The sequence below is a fragment of the Oncorhynchus gorbuscha genome, linkage group LG07 (genome assembly GCF_021184085.1).
Source record: "Oncorhynchus gorbuscha isolate QuinsamMale2020 ecotype Even-year linkage group LG07, OgorEven_v1.0, whole genome shotgun sequence".
In the NCBI taxonomy this organism is placed as follows: domain Eukaryota; kingdom Metazoa; phylum Chordata; class Actinopteri; order Salmoniformes; family Salmonidae; genus Oncorhynchus; species Oncorhynchus gorbuscha.
The window spans coordinates 27,771,080-27,782,285 of NC_060179.1; the positions used below are offsets into that span (position 1 = coordinate 27,771,080).

Genomic DNA, 11,206 nt, shown 5'->3' on the forward strand with positions numbered 1-11,206 from the left:
CCATGGCACTAACCCAGATCCCATGGCACTTATCGTAAGAGTAGGGGTGTTAACCCCAGTGTCCTGGCTAAATACCCAATCTGGCCCTCAAACCATCACGGTAAACAAATAATCTCCCGTTTACAATTGGCTCATTAATCCCCCTCCTCTCCCCTGTAACTATTCCCCAGGTCGGTTGCTGCAAATGAGAACGTGTTCTCAGTCAACTTACCTGATAAAATAACGGATAAATAAATACAAATATAGTTTCCAAAATATATTTCACAACGTGGGGAAGTGCCAAGATGGAGGATCAGTGGCTTCAAAACAGCTCCCCCTGAGCGTCATCTACTGTGGGTATTTAAATCATTAGTGTCATGTCCCAGTTGGTGGAGCTCTTCCTGTGCGTAATCATCACATACACTTTTTTTGTTTGTTGTTGACCTGTTTCAGAGTAGGCCTATTTTAGAGGAAACACAACAGTTTATTTCATTCTGAAACCGCATGGGCACCAACTTCTGGTTCAAGATATAATTGAAGATGGCAGGTGAGAGATGTGCTTGGCTATTCTGATAAATTAATTGATACAGCCTGAAACTAATGACTGCAACATCGTGTGAACGTTCCTCACGAGCCAGTGTTTAATTAAATTAAATTAGAACTTTTTCTACTGGTTGTCCGTGGTGGTGGACCTTCAGATGATCGAAATATCCACGGTAAACAATTGGTTACCCAAATTTTTAGAGCGCTGGTACTGAAGTAGAAATGTCTACGATCATCTGGCACATGCGTAACAACCATGTAAACACCTGCAGACTTTAGTTAGTATGCGTGCATGTAGGCTACTTCCATCTTTTGCACCTGCCTTTGGTCATGAGCAAACACGTGTGTACGTGTTGCATGCATACTAACGGAAATTCGGCAGTTAATTACATGGTTTTACGCATGTGGCAAGTGATAGAAATGTAAACTTCAGCACTGTGCACAAACAAAATGTGTAATCCATACTTTCCTGCGGGTATGTCTCAAATTGGGAGCGGCTGAAGGACAAACTGTACAGCCAACAGCTAGAGTAAGCTCAAATAGAATTTTATTCAACATTCTGGCTTTTAAAGAACAGTTGTTCAGTCATTAGTTTTGGGCGTATACCAACTAAATGTACATTACAGCCTGATTTAGTCAGACTAGTGCTTGGCGAACTAATGTAATTCAGAGAAGGCAATACCGAGGTAAATATTCAAAATATTGTAATTGAGGGAAGCAATTGAACGCAGATATATAGCCAATAGAGGCTCGGCCTTGTTTTTGACCCCATTCACACAATGGCAATTGTTATTTCCAGTCTGCTGTCTTGTTTGATGTCGCCATCCAATGTGTTCGTATCTTAAGTACTTAATCTTCTGCCCATCAGTGGTCGGGAGTAAGTCCTTCATTTCTGACCTGCACTCAAAATATGCAGAAAAGACATGGAATGAGACCTTTAAACTGGTTCGTAGGTGTATGGTAAGTATTAGTGAAATATTTCTGAAACGTTCCTCCAATGTCATATGTTTCCCCTAGCCCAGGTTCAAGACTGAGTTTCTCGGTCTAGCAGTATAACACTAACCCACCATGCAACGTATTTACCAATCTGTTTCTGTGCCTGTTTGTCAACACTTTTTCCCATGTCAGAGGAATTGGTAATGCATCATTTGCTGAGCAGTGCCCGTGTAGAAAATAATTGAATCCAATTGTTAGACGTCTTTGCCTGACAAGGTCAAGTTAGGATGTCAGTTATCCTGTTAGCGCTTTTGTTCTGAAAATATTTGTTTTGTTTTAGGTGCCAAGCTTAAGTTATGTTGCAGCCATTGTGTAGGAGGGAGATCCCTAGATGTGTGCAGGAGGGCATGAGACAAAGGGATGCGTAGTATCGGTGGGGGTGCCCATGGGGCTGGAGATCTGAGGTGTCCGGTGAGAGAAAGGCAGGTTGCGGGTTCCAGGGTCAGAGTAGCACAGAAAGTGTGTTGTAATGCTGAAGCAGTGTAGTGCGTGTTAGAGGAAGATGGGTACAGAGTGAGGGATCCTGAGAGGGTTCCTCTTGAGTACGCAGAGAGGAATGGGAATAATGTGGGTTTCTTAGAATTCATTGCCGTTGTTGTCAACTGTACTGCAGAAATGGGACTGTAAGTCACAGAAAATTGAGGTTGTCGTGGCAGCTGCAAAGAAGTACTTGTTATTGTTAGGTTTTACTGCAAAATAGTTGCAGGGGGGGGTTGAGTGGTAAAGTTCTATCCTCCCAGACAGTACAGTAGGTACTCCAGTACAGTAGGTGGCAGTGTGTGCACCTAAAAGTTGGATGTGAGCCACCAACCCAATCCTGAAGAAGGTGTGCTCCCAAGGCAATAACACAACATGGAATCCATGTTTGGTTTTGATTTGACGGTGGGGTGTTGGCATCTAACAATTGGATTGAATTATTTCCTGGGCACAGCTCGTCGACACATTCCCTACTGTCCACTGACCAAAGATATACCCTCCGACATGGGAAAAGCGTCGCCAAACAGGCAGACGCGGGTAGATAAGTTAAACATTGGTTTAGTGTTTTGCTGCTCGCCCGAGATACAAACTCGATCCAGAACATGGACTAATACTTCACCTAGCTCTTGGTTCTCAGTTGAAGCTCTTTTAACTGCACTGCCAATGTGTGTAACAGTCCTCACACTCTGTCTACATGTTAATCAGTGTGAACAGAAGCTTCGGCATTGCTTGCTGTTTGGGGTTTTAGTCTGGGTTTCTGTATAGCACTTTGTGATATCGGCTGATGTAAAATAAAAAAAGGCTTTATAAATAAATGTGATTGTTTACCCTATAGTCATTTAAATTTACACCACTCCCGAAAGTATGGTAAATGAATCAATATGCACTACCGTTCCAAAGTTTGGGGTCACATAGAAATGTCCTTGTTTTTGAAAGAAAAGCAGTTTGTCCATTAAAATAACATTGATCAGAAATACAGTGTAGACCTCGTTAAAGTTGTAAATGACTATTGTAGCTGGAAATGTTCTTTTATTTAATTGTTTTATTTAATGGAATATCTACATAGACGTACAGAGGCCCATTATCAGCAACCATCACTCGTGTTCCAATGGCACGTTGTGTGTGCTAATCCAAGATTTTAAAAGGCTAATTTATCATTATAAAAACCTTTTGCTATTATGTTAAACTGTTATGCTGATTTAAAGAAGCAATAAAACTGGCCTTTTAGACTAGTTCAGTATTTGGAGCATCAACATTTGTGCATTTGATTACAGGCTGAACATGTCAAGGATCTTTCTTCTGAAACTCGTCAGTCTATTCTTGTTCTGATAAATGAAGGCTATTCCATGCGAGAAATTTCCAAGAAACTGAAGATCTCATACAACGCTATGTACTACTCCATTTCACAGAACAGCACAAACTAACCAGAATAGAAAGAGGAGTTGGAGGCCCTGGTGCACAACTGAGCAAGAGGACAAGTACTTTAGTACATTAAATAGTACCCGCAAAACACCAGTCTCAACGTTTACAGTGAAGAGGTGACTCCGGGATGCTGGCCATCTTGGCGTAGTTCCTCTCTGTGTTCTTTTGGCCATCTTAATCTTTTCTTTTTATTAGCCAGTCTGAGATATGGCTTTTTCTTTGCAACTGCCTAGAAGGCCAACATCCCAGAGTAGTCTCTTCATTGTTGACGTTGAGACTAGGCTTTTGCGGGTACTATTTAATAAAGCTGCCAGTTGAGGACTTGCTCCAGATACTCAACTAGTCTAAAGAATGCCAGTTTTATTGCTTCTTTAATCAGAACAGTTTTTGTCTGCTAACATAATTGCAAAAGAGTTTTCTAATGATCAATTAGCATTTTTAAATAATAAACTTGAATTAGCTAACACAACGTGCCTTTGGAACACTGGAGTGATGGTTGATGATAACGGGCCTATGTAGATATTCCATAAATCAGCCGTTTCAAGCTACAATAGTCATTTACAACATTAACAATGTCTACACTGTATGGCTGCTCAATTGTTATTTTAATGGGGGAAAAAAATCATTTTTTTTTCAAAAACCAGGATATTTCTAAGTGACCCCAAACTTTTGAACGTTATATAAACTCAGCAACAAAAAAAATGTCCCCTCACTGTCAACTGCGTTTTATTTTCAGCAAACTTATCATGTGTATATATTTGTATGTACATAACAAGATTCAACAACTGAGACTAACTGAACACGTTTCACAGACGTGATTAACATAAATGGAATAATGTGTCCCTGAACAAAGGGGGCGGGGGGGGCAAAATCAAAAGTAAGTCAGTAAGTAATAGTCAGTATCTGCTGTATCTGGCCACAAGCTGCATGAAGTACTGCTGTGCATCTCCTCCTCATGGACTGCACCAGCTTTGCCAGTTCTTGCTGTGAGATGTTACCCCACTCTTCCACCAAGGCACCTGCAAGTTCCTGGACATTTCTGGGGGGAATGGCCCTAGCCCTCACCATCTGATCCAACAGGTCCCAGATGTGCTAAATGGGATTGATATCCGGGCTCTTCACTGGCCATGGCAGAACACTGACATTCCTGTCTTGCAGGAAGTCACGCACAGATTGAGCAGTATGGCTGGAGGGTCATGTCAGGATGAGCCTGCAGGAAGGGTACCACATGAGGGAGGATGTCTTCCCTGTAACGCACAGCGTTGAGATTGCCTGCAATGACAACAAGCTCAGTCCGATGATTCTGTTACACACCGTCCCAGACCATGACGGACCCTCCACCTCCAAATTGATCCCCTTCCAGAGTACAGACCTCTGTGTAAGGCTCATTACTTTGAAGATAAACGTGAATCCGACCATTACCCCTGGTGAGACCAAACCGCAAATCGTCGGAGAAGAGCACTTTTTGCCAGTCCTGTATGGTCTAGCAACTGTGGGTTTGTGCCCATAGGCGACGTTGTTGCCGGTGGTGTCTGTTGAGGACCTGCCTTACAACAGGCCTACAAGCCCTCAGTCCAGCCTCTCTCAGCTAATTGCAGAAAGTCTGAGCACTGATGGCGGGATTGTGCGTTCCTGGTGTAACTTGGGAAGTTGTTGTTGCCATTCTGTACCTGTCCTGCAGGTGTGATGTTCGGATGTATCGATCCTGTGCAGGTGTTTCACGTGGTCTGCCACTGTGAGGACGATCCTGTAGTGCTGTCTTAGGCGTCTCACAGTATGGCCATTGCAATTTATTTGTCAGACAGGGTCCTGAAAAAGGGACGTTTATTTTTTTGGGTGAGTTTTGTATATCTCTCTGCAGAGGCACTTATAAAGGGATAGTGCGAGACTTCAGCAATTATGCTTTTCTCTACTTACCCTGAGTCAGATTAACTCATGGATACCATTATTGTCTCTGCGCGCAGTTTGAAGGAAGTTACTACCAAGCGTTTGGCGCAATGACTGGAAGTCTATGGGAACAGCTAGCATGCTATCTCTTCCTGTAGAAATGCTTGTTAGAGATTGCTCGCAAAACTACCTTCAACTTCCTTCCAACTGCACGCATAGACAAATGGTATCTGGGCTTAATTGCCAAAAAACACATACTCTCCATTTTAAGATAAATGACAAGTTACAATGTGTAGGCTATTTGTACCAACAGTGAGCTATTGAAATTTGGAAAAATTTGTAAATATAGAATAAAAAAACCTTCTTAACCTGAGTTTCAGAATGAGCAGTGGCGCGAATGAGTGCCACGATCACACAGGCACCACTTGCTCCTCATCTCCCTGCAGTGGCTCTCATCACTTTAATATCTTTGATATTGATATATATCACTCATTCATATATCTTTATGTACATATTCTTTATCCCTTTACACTTGTGTGTGGTGTATAAGGTAGTAGTTTTGGAATTGTTAGTTAGATTACTCGTTGGTTACTACTGCATTGGCGGAACTAGAAGCACAAGAATTTCGCTACACTCGCATTAACATCTGCTAACCATGTGTATGTGACAAATACAATTTGATTTGATTTATTGTCAACATAATTACATTTTGGAGTAGAATGTCTGACCTCAGTCATTCTACCCCCCAAAATATCCTGGGGGTTATGCCCCGGACACATTTTGCTGCGGGGGTTAAAGCGACCATATGTTGGAATTCTTTTTCATTTGAAAGTAGAGGGCCTTATGTTACCAGAACCGTATTGCGATTAAGAATCGATTCACGTTTAGATGGCGTAATTGGCTGCCAGAACCAGTTTACCTCTGAACATTACATATAAGGAAGGGTCTTGGATGTTAATGGAGTAGGCTAGCCTTCACTCCTTAACAGTACATCTTGGACTAATGTTTCACCAAACTTGTCTTGAGGACAAACATCCGTGACCGTTCAGCCACAAGACTTGAAATGCCTTCCAGATGTTGGCATTCCAATATGATTTTTAGCCAGATTAGTATAACTCTACATAAACGACTGGTCCCTTATTTGACTGAGTAACTGGTATGATCTGTCACCAAAGGGAATCATTTCCAGTATTAAGTGCCACCCCCTTCCCAACACATTACCCAGATCTATCATTGTTTTGATTCAGCGTCAGTGGGGGTACAATTTAAAAGCTCTTGTTTGTCGTTTTAGAATGGGCTGAAAGGTTTTTGGAATTGTGTCAGTTGGACACTGCTTTCTGGACTCTGACAAATCTATCTTGATCCATCCATGGCCATTGTCCAGTTGCACTCCATGACTGGGGATGGTTGTGTGGCCTCGGAAAGAAGTTCAGCTTGGCAGCAGTCAGTCTCCAGGGCCTGTTGGGGGTGGGGTTGAGTGGTTTTGGGCGGACATGGATGTGCGGTCCGAGGGGATAAGGCAGCTGGAGTTGGGCCTGGGCCATCTAGATGTCTGCCCTGAGCAATGCTGCTCAGCCCTAAGTTCATTCAGTTCCTAAAGACTCAAGAGATGCGCTTTCTCAAACTCTGTCATAGTATGTAGTAAGTGCTTTCTATCAGGATACTTGAGCTGCTCAAAAATGTCTTAATCTGTATTTTATAGGACAAATCGAGAGGTGACACCAAACCCTGTGAACCACTGATTAGGTGTCTGAAAATACTCCATGAAGCACTGAATGGTAAACAAAAAATAAGCTATTGTATTCACAACATCAGCGAAGTTCAATCTTCTGCATAGACTAGTGTCAGATGTAATGCACTCCATTCCAGTTGAAGGTCATCATGCCGAATTATGATTATGGTGTCTGCCATTTGTTGTATGGTCACTTCACTCAAATTAGAACTTTTTATGAAACATTTCCCAAACCGTTTTCTGTTCCAGTGTCGTCTTTGAGCGCCATGGTATCACGGTTGGAGATAATGGCCAAACAGAGAGGGTAATATGATGATTTTGTAATCTGTTTTCATTCGGTAATATAATGCCTAGACTTTGTGTCCCTCTACTGGATCATCCAGGGACCTCTACCCATTTTGAATGCTCCAAATCAGTGCAGCATCTTTTGAGTTTCCTGATTTTTGGATCGAAAGATTCTTAGGCCTGTACAGTATGGAATTCATTTGATGCTATACACTAAATAACCTCCATCGCACTCTTGGTGTTTTGCAATGACATTTCTCATTATCGAGCCTTGACCTCTGTTTTGTACAGGATGGGGTCCCACCTGAGCCCCACTGAGACAACCTGTTACCTCACAGCTGACATGTTCTACCTAGAGGTCCTACTGCTGCCTGGGGGAGAGGTGGATGATGTGAAGTTGGCCCAACATGGAGAAGCCCCTGTGGTATTTATTAGACTTGATTGTTTCATTCCTATATAGGAAAACATTTTGTAATGTTTCAAATTACTCATGTCACTCAAGCCAATGTTTTTTTGTGTGTTACAGTCAAGCGAGTCACTTCTTCAACTGCTAAAGTAAGATGTAAGATGTAATACATATGGTCTGACTAATACAATTTGTCAACTGAGGTCACCTGACATTTATTTTACCAAGTTCTAACAAAGTATACATTGTTGGCACTTCAGATTACCCCCATCTGTTTATTACTGCACAGGTCGAAGAAGTTCGAAGAATTCTCAGTGAAACTGAAAGGCCTTTCCTCCCTGTACAACATCCCTGGAGACAAGTACTGCCTTTTTACCACTAGTTGATATTCAATGTCATTGGTTAAGTGGCATGATAACAGGACAGTCTAATATATTTTAGTGAGACCAAGATCAAGGTCTACACAGCCCTTCAGTTCTTGGGGAAAGATCTACAGAAGATATCCCATTTGCCAAGGTTAGTGAAATGTAATAAGAATGGTCGAAGTTGAATAGAGGGAATTGTGACTCCTGCATTTTCCTGTGAGAATTAAATAACCTAGAGGTTGTCTTGAATGAAATCCGATATCATTGTGTTGAAATATTCACATGTTTTTTTCTCCTTTCAGAGCATTAAGGGAGTGCAATCTTCAAGTGGACATGATTCTCAATGGCAGGATTGGCTATCTTACGGCAGGGAGCGAAGGCAGGTTACTAAAAGGGAGCAAGACCATTAGCCAGAAAGCCCTTCCCTAGTCGTTTCTTTAGCTGCTCGATCACCCTCAATGACTAACAGAAATATGCTTTTTTTGTGTGCCTGTCCTATTCAGGTATCCCAATGACTATCCAATACTACATCAGCCCTTCTGACATTCTGTTGGAGATGTCCGATTCAGGTATGTTTTGGAACAGTCGCAACTGCATTTGAATGCTGTTTCTTAAAATATATATAATTAAGTACTGTTGTGTTCTGCTATGGGGTTGCAGAAAGGGGCAGTGTTGGCCAGTTGGCCTTGGTGACAGTGGGGCCAACTGACTGTACACACAAGCTCCAGATGGCATCTGTCATCCCACAACCACCTCAGCTTGACGCTCAGGGGTAACTATCTCAATGTCATTATATTACTATTTTCAAATGATGCATTGATATCTGAGGTTTTCTAAGTGCAGACATGGAATTCCCCATATTAGGATGAAATCCCACATTAAGACAGCTATGCTAATAAAGAGCTTGCGTTTGTGTTTTTTGTTGTTGCAGTCTACCATTGTTCAGTCCTCTCTGTGAGGTGCTCTCTGAAATTATGCCAGCCTGCTTCCAGCTCAAACTGCAGCCACCCCTACCAATGCTCTCTTCCTTTGTTGAGAAGCTCAGCCAAATTACAGGTTTGTATGCTTTGATACTCCTTTTTAGCAAGATTCAATTGTGCTTCTAGTCTTATCTGTGAATAAGTGGGTCTTCTTGCACTGTAATTCACATGGGGATGATACCAGACACATTTCAATTGAACACATCGTTGTACAACTTGCTTTCTTGTGATCAAACTGCTACTGTTTCCTAGATGTTGCCATAGCTGATGCTGACCTGCAGTGGGCATCTTTTCCCCAGTTGATGATGACCTTATTAGGGGAGAATGGTGGCAACAAAACATGGAATGGCCAAGATGCCCACTTTCTAGTGGTTTGTGTGTATATATGCTTAAACCAAAACAGATTTTGAATGCTTACAGATGTATAATTTTGCTCTACAACGTATATCATACTGGCACTACCGGTATATCATTGACAGCTGTGCACAGTAAGACCTACACCACTTTCTTCTACTCAGCATTCCATCAAAGGTAATCATTTTGACACACCGGTCTTCTCCATCCAGCCCCTCCCAGGTAAAGAGATACACAGCTATGTGCTGCCGGGGGCTGCATGGGAAGAAGCTGCTCTGAGGGGGGCGCTGATGAGTACCATTCCCTTTACCCACCCTGCCCATGTCCCTGCCCTACTGGAGCTGCTCCGCCACCAGTGTGCAATTAACACTCTACTGGCCAGCTGCATTACCTCTCTCAGGCCTAGCCCAGGTAAGTGAGCAACTGAGCATACATCAGGGTTCTAATCCTACACTCCCCAAATGTCACAGAATACTATTTAGTTATTACATGGATGGTATCTAATGTGTCATAAGGATGCAACCATTCATCAGATTACTTATGTCAAACTGTTCATACGAGTGAACATTGTTGACTTGGCTATAACCAAACCCCCTTTTCTAGGTCCAGTGTGTGACCTATACTGCGAAGTCCTCCCTGAGTCAGGTTCCAGCCTCTCTGTGACCTTTCACCTATCTGACAGCGACTCTCTATCTGTTTGTGAGTATTTGTTATCTCTACTCTGCAGGGGTCAGTTTAGCAGAATCACAATACAGTATGTTACACTCCATGTTCTCTACTCAGGGTTTAGTGTGGTGTATTGTTGTCTTGCAGTGCTGGTGAATGTGGCAGACTCCCGGAAGCTCACCTGCAGTCTGTTTGCAGTGGGGTCAGAGTCAGAATCCATGGATGAATATGTCTCCAGAGTCCTAAAGAGGTTTAGGGTGTATTCTCCCACTAGATCCATCATTTCTCAGTCATACTGCTTAATTTTGTCTCTAGGCAGAGACCACATTCTTACACTGAGTATTTACTTCATGAGTTGTTGATAACATGTCTTCGATATTCATCGTCTTGCTCTTCTGATTTAGATGTATGTCTATTCCTGTGACCATGCGTGCCTTGAATCGGCGGCTGTCCAAGAGGACCTGTGGAGAACCTCTACCTGCATGCTCCACCACCATATCCACTGCAGATGTCAGCCCTGCTTCTCCTCTCCCCATGTCCTGTGAGGCTGATGGCAGTCTCTCTTCTGGCTCTGGCCTGGAGTCCATTGGCATCCCTACTACCTCCTCTGCCGTGTTCTCCCAGGATGCAATGGGGCTGGATACCACGGCGGCAGAGTCTGCCTTCTGTATGTCTGTTGCTGAAGTCAATACAAACCCTACTGCCAACCCTTACCCCTGTGCCTCGGTGTGTATGTATTCACATTGGATGCACAACAACCATCTCCCAGAACTTATCTAGTCAGTTTAATGCGTGACCCTCAAAGGGGTTCAAATGTTTACGTGATATTTTTATTGGAATGGTTCTAAAAAATAAAGCCTTTTGACCTATTAGTTGTTTTTGAGGTAGCCTTCACATCAGCATAATAGGCTTTTAAACTATAATTACTTTATATTAAAGTAATTGTACTGCTTATAACTGTCCCTGCCAAAACATATTTTAGAAAATAAGCAAGCCCTTAGCACTGTTTTACTTTGTTAGTGAGCTTCAGACGTCAGCGTGTTAAACTTCACATATTACTCTAATTTATGACATGTAAACCTTAGACCGTAGCATGCACTGTGCATGCATTTGT

The 11,206-nt window shown here is 42.5% G+C and overlaps 1 protein-coding gene across 3 annotated transcripts; it reads left to right on the forward strand.

Moving 5' to 3' along the window:
- Nucleotides 1–355: 355 nt before the first annotated feature.
- Nucleotides 356–10,959, forward strand: zgc:111976 (uncharacterized protein LOC553663 homolog). Of its 3 annotated transcripts, none has more exons than XM_046355075.1 (17): nucleotides 356–526; nucleotides 1,391–1,482; nucleotides 7,007–7,082; nucleotides 7,286–7,340; nucleotides 7,613–7,745; nucleotides 7,848–7,876; nucleotides 8,017–8,088; nucleotides 8,169–8,243; nucleotides 8,395–8,471; nucleotides 8,596–8,661; nucleotides 8,753–8,864; nucleotides 9,024–9,148; nucleotides 9,325–9,443; nucleotides 9,639–9,837; nucleotides 10,030–10,125; nucleotides 10,240–10,342; nucleotides 10,497–10,959. In XM_046355075.1, the coding sequence occupies exons 1-17, from the start codon at nucleotides 520–522 to the stop codon at nucleotides 10,870–10,872; spliced, it is 1,812 nt and encodes a 603-aa protein (XP_046211031.1). In that variant the 5' UTR covers nucleotides 356–519; the 3' UTR covers nucleotides 10,873–10,959. The 3 variants fall into 3 exon arrangements, with proteins under 3 accessions (XP_046211031.1, XP_046211032.1, XP_046211033.1); XM_046355076.1 differs by lacking the exon at nucleotides 356–526 and adding an exon at nucleotides 707–1,051; XM_046355077.1 differs by lacking the exon at nucleotides 356–526 and adding an exon at nucleotides 1,073–1,208.
- The last annotated feature ends 247 nt before the right edge of the window (nucleotides 10,960–11,206 follow it).

Coding starts and splice junctions, on each gene's coding strand:
- zgc:111976 (XM_046355075.1), top strand. Junction 9,149..9,324: donor GAAGCTCAGCCAAATTACAG/GTTTGTATGCTT, acceptor ACTGTTTCCTAG/ATGTTGCCATAGCTGATGCT. Junction 9,838..10,029: donor CTCTCTCAGGCCTAGCCCAG/GTAAGTGAGCAA, acceptor CCCCTTTTCTAG/GTCCAGTGTGTGACCTATAC.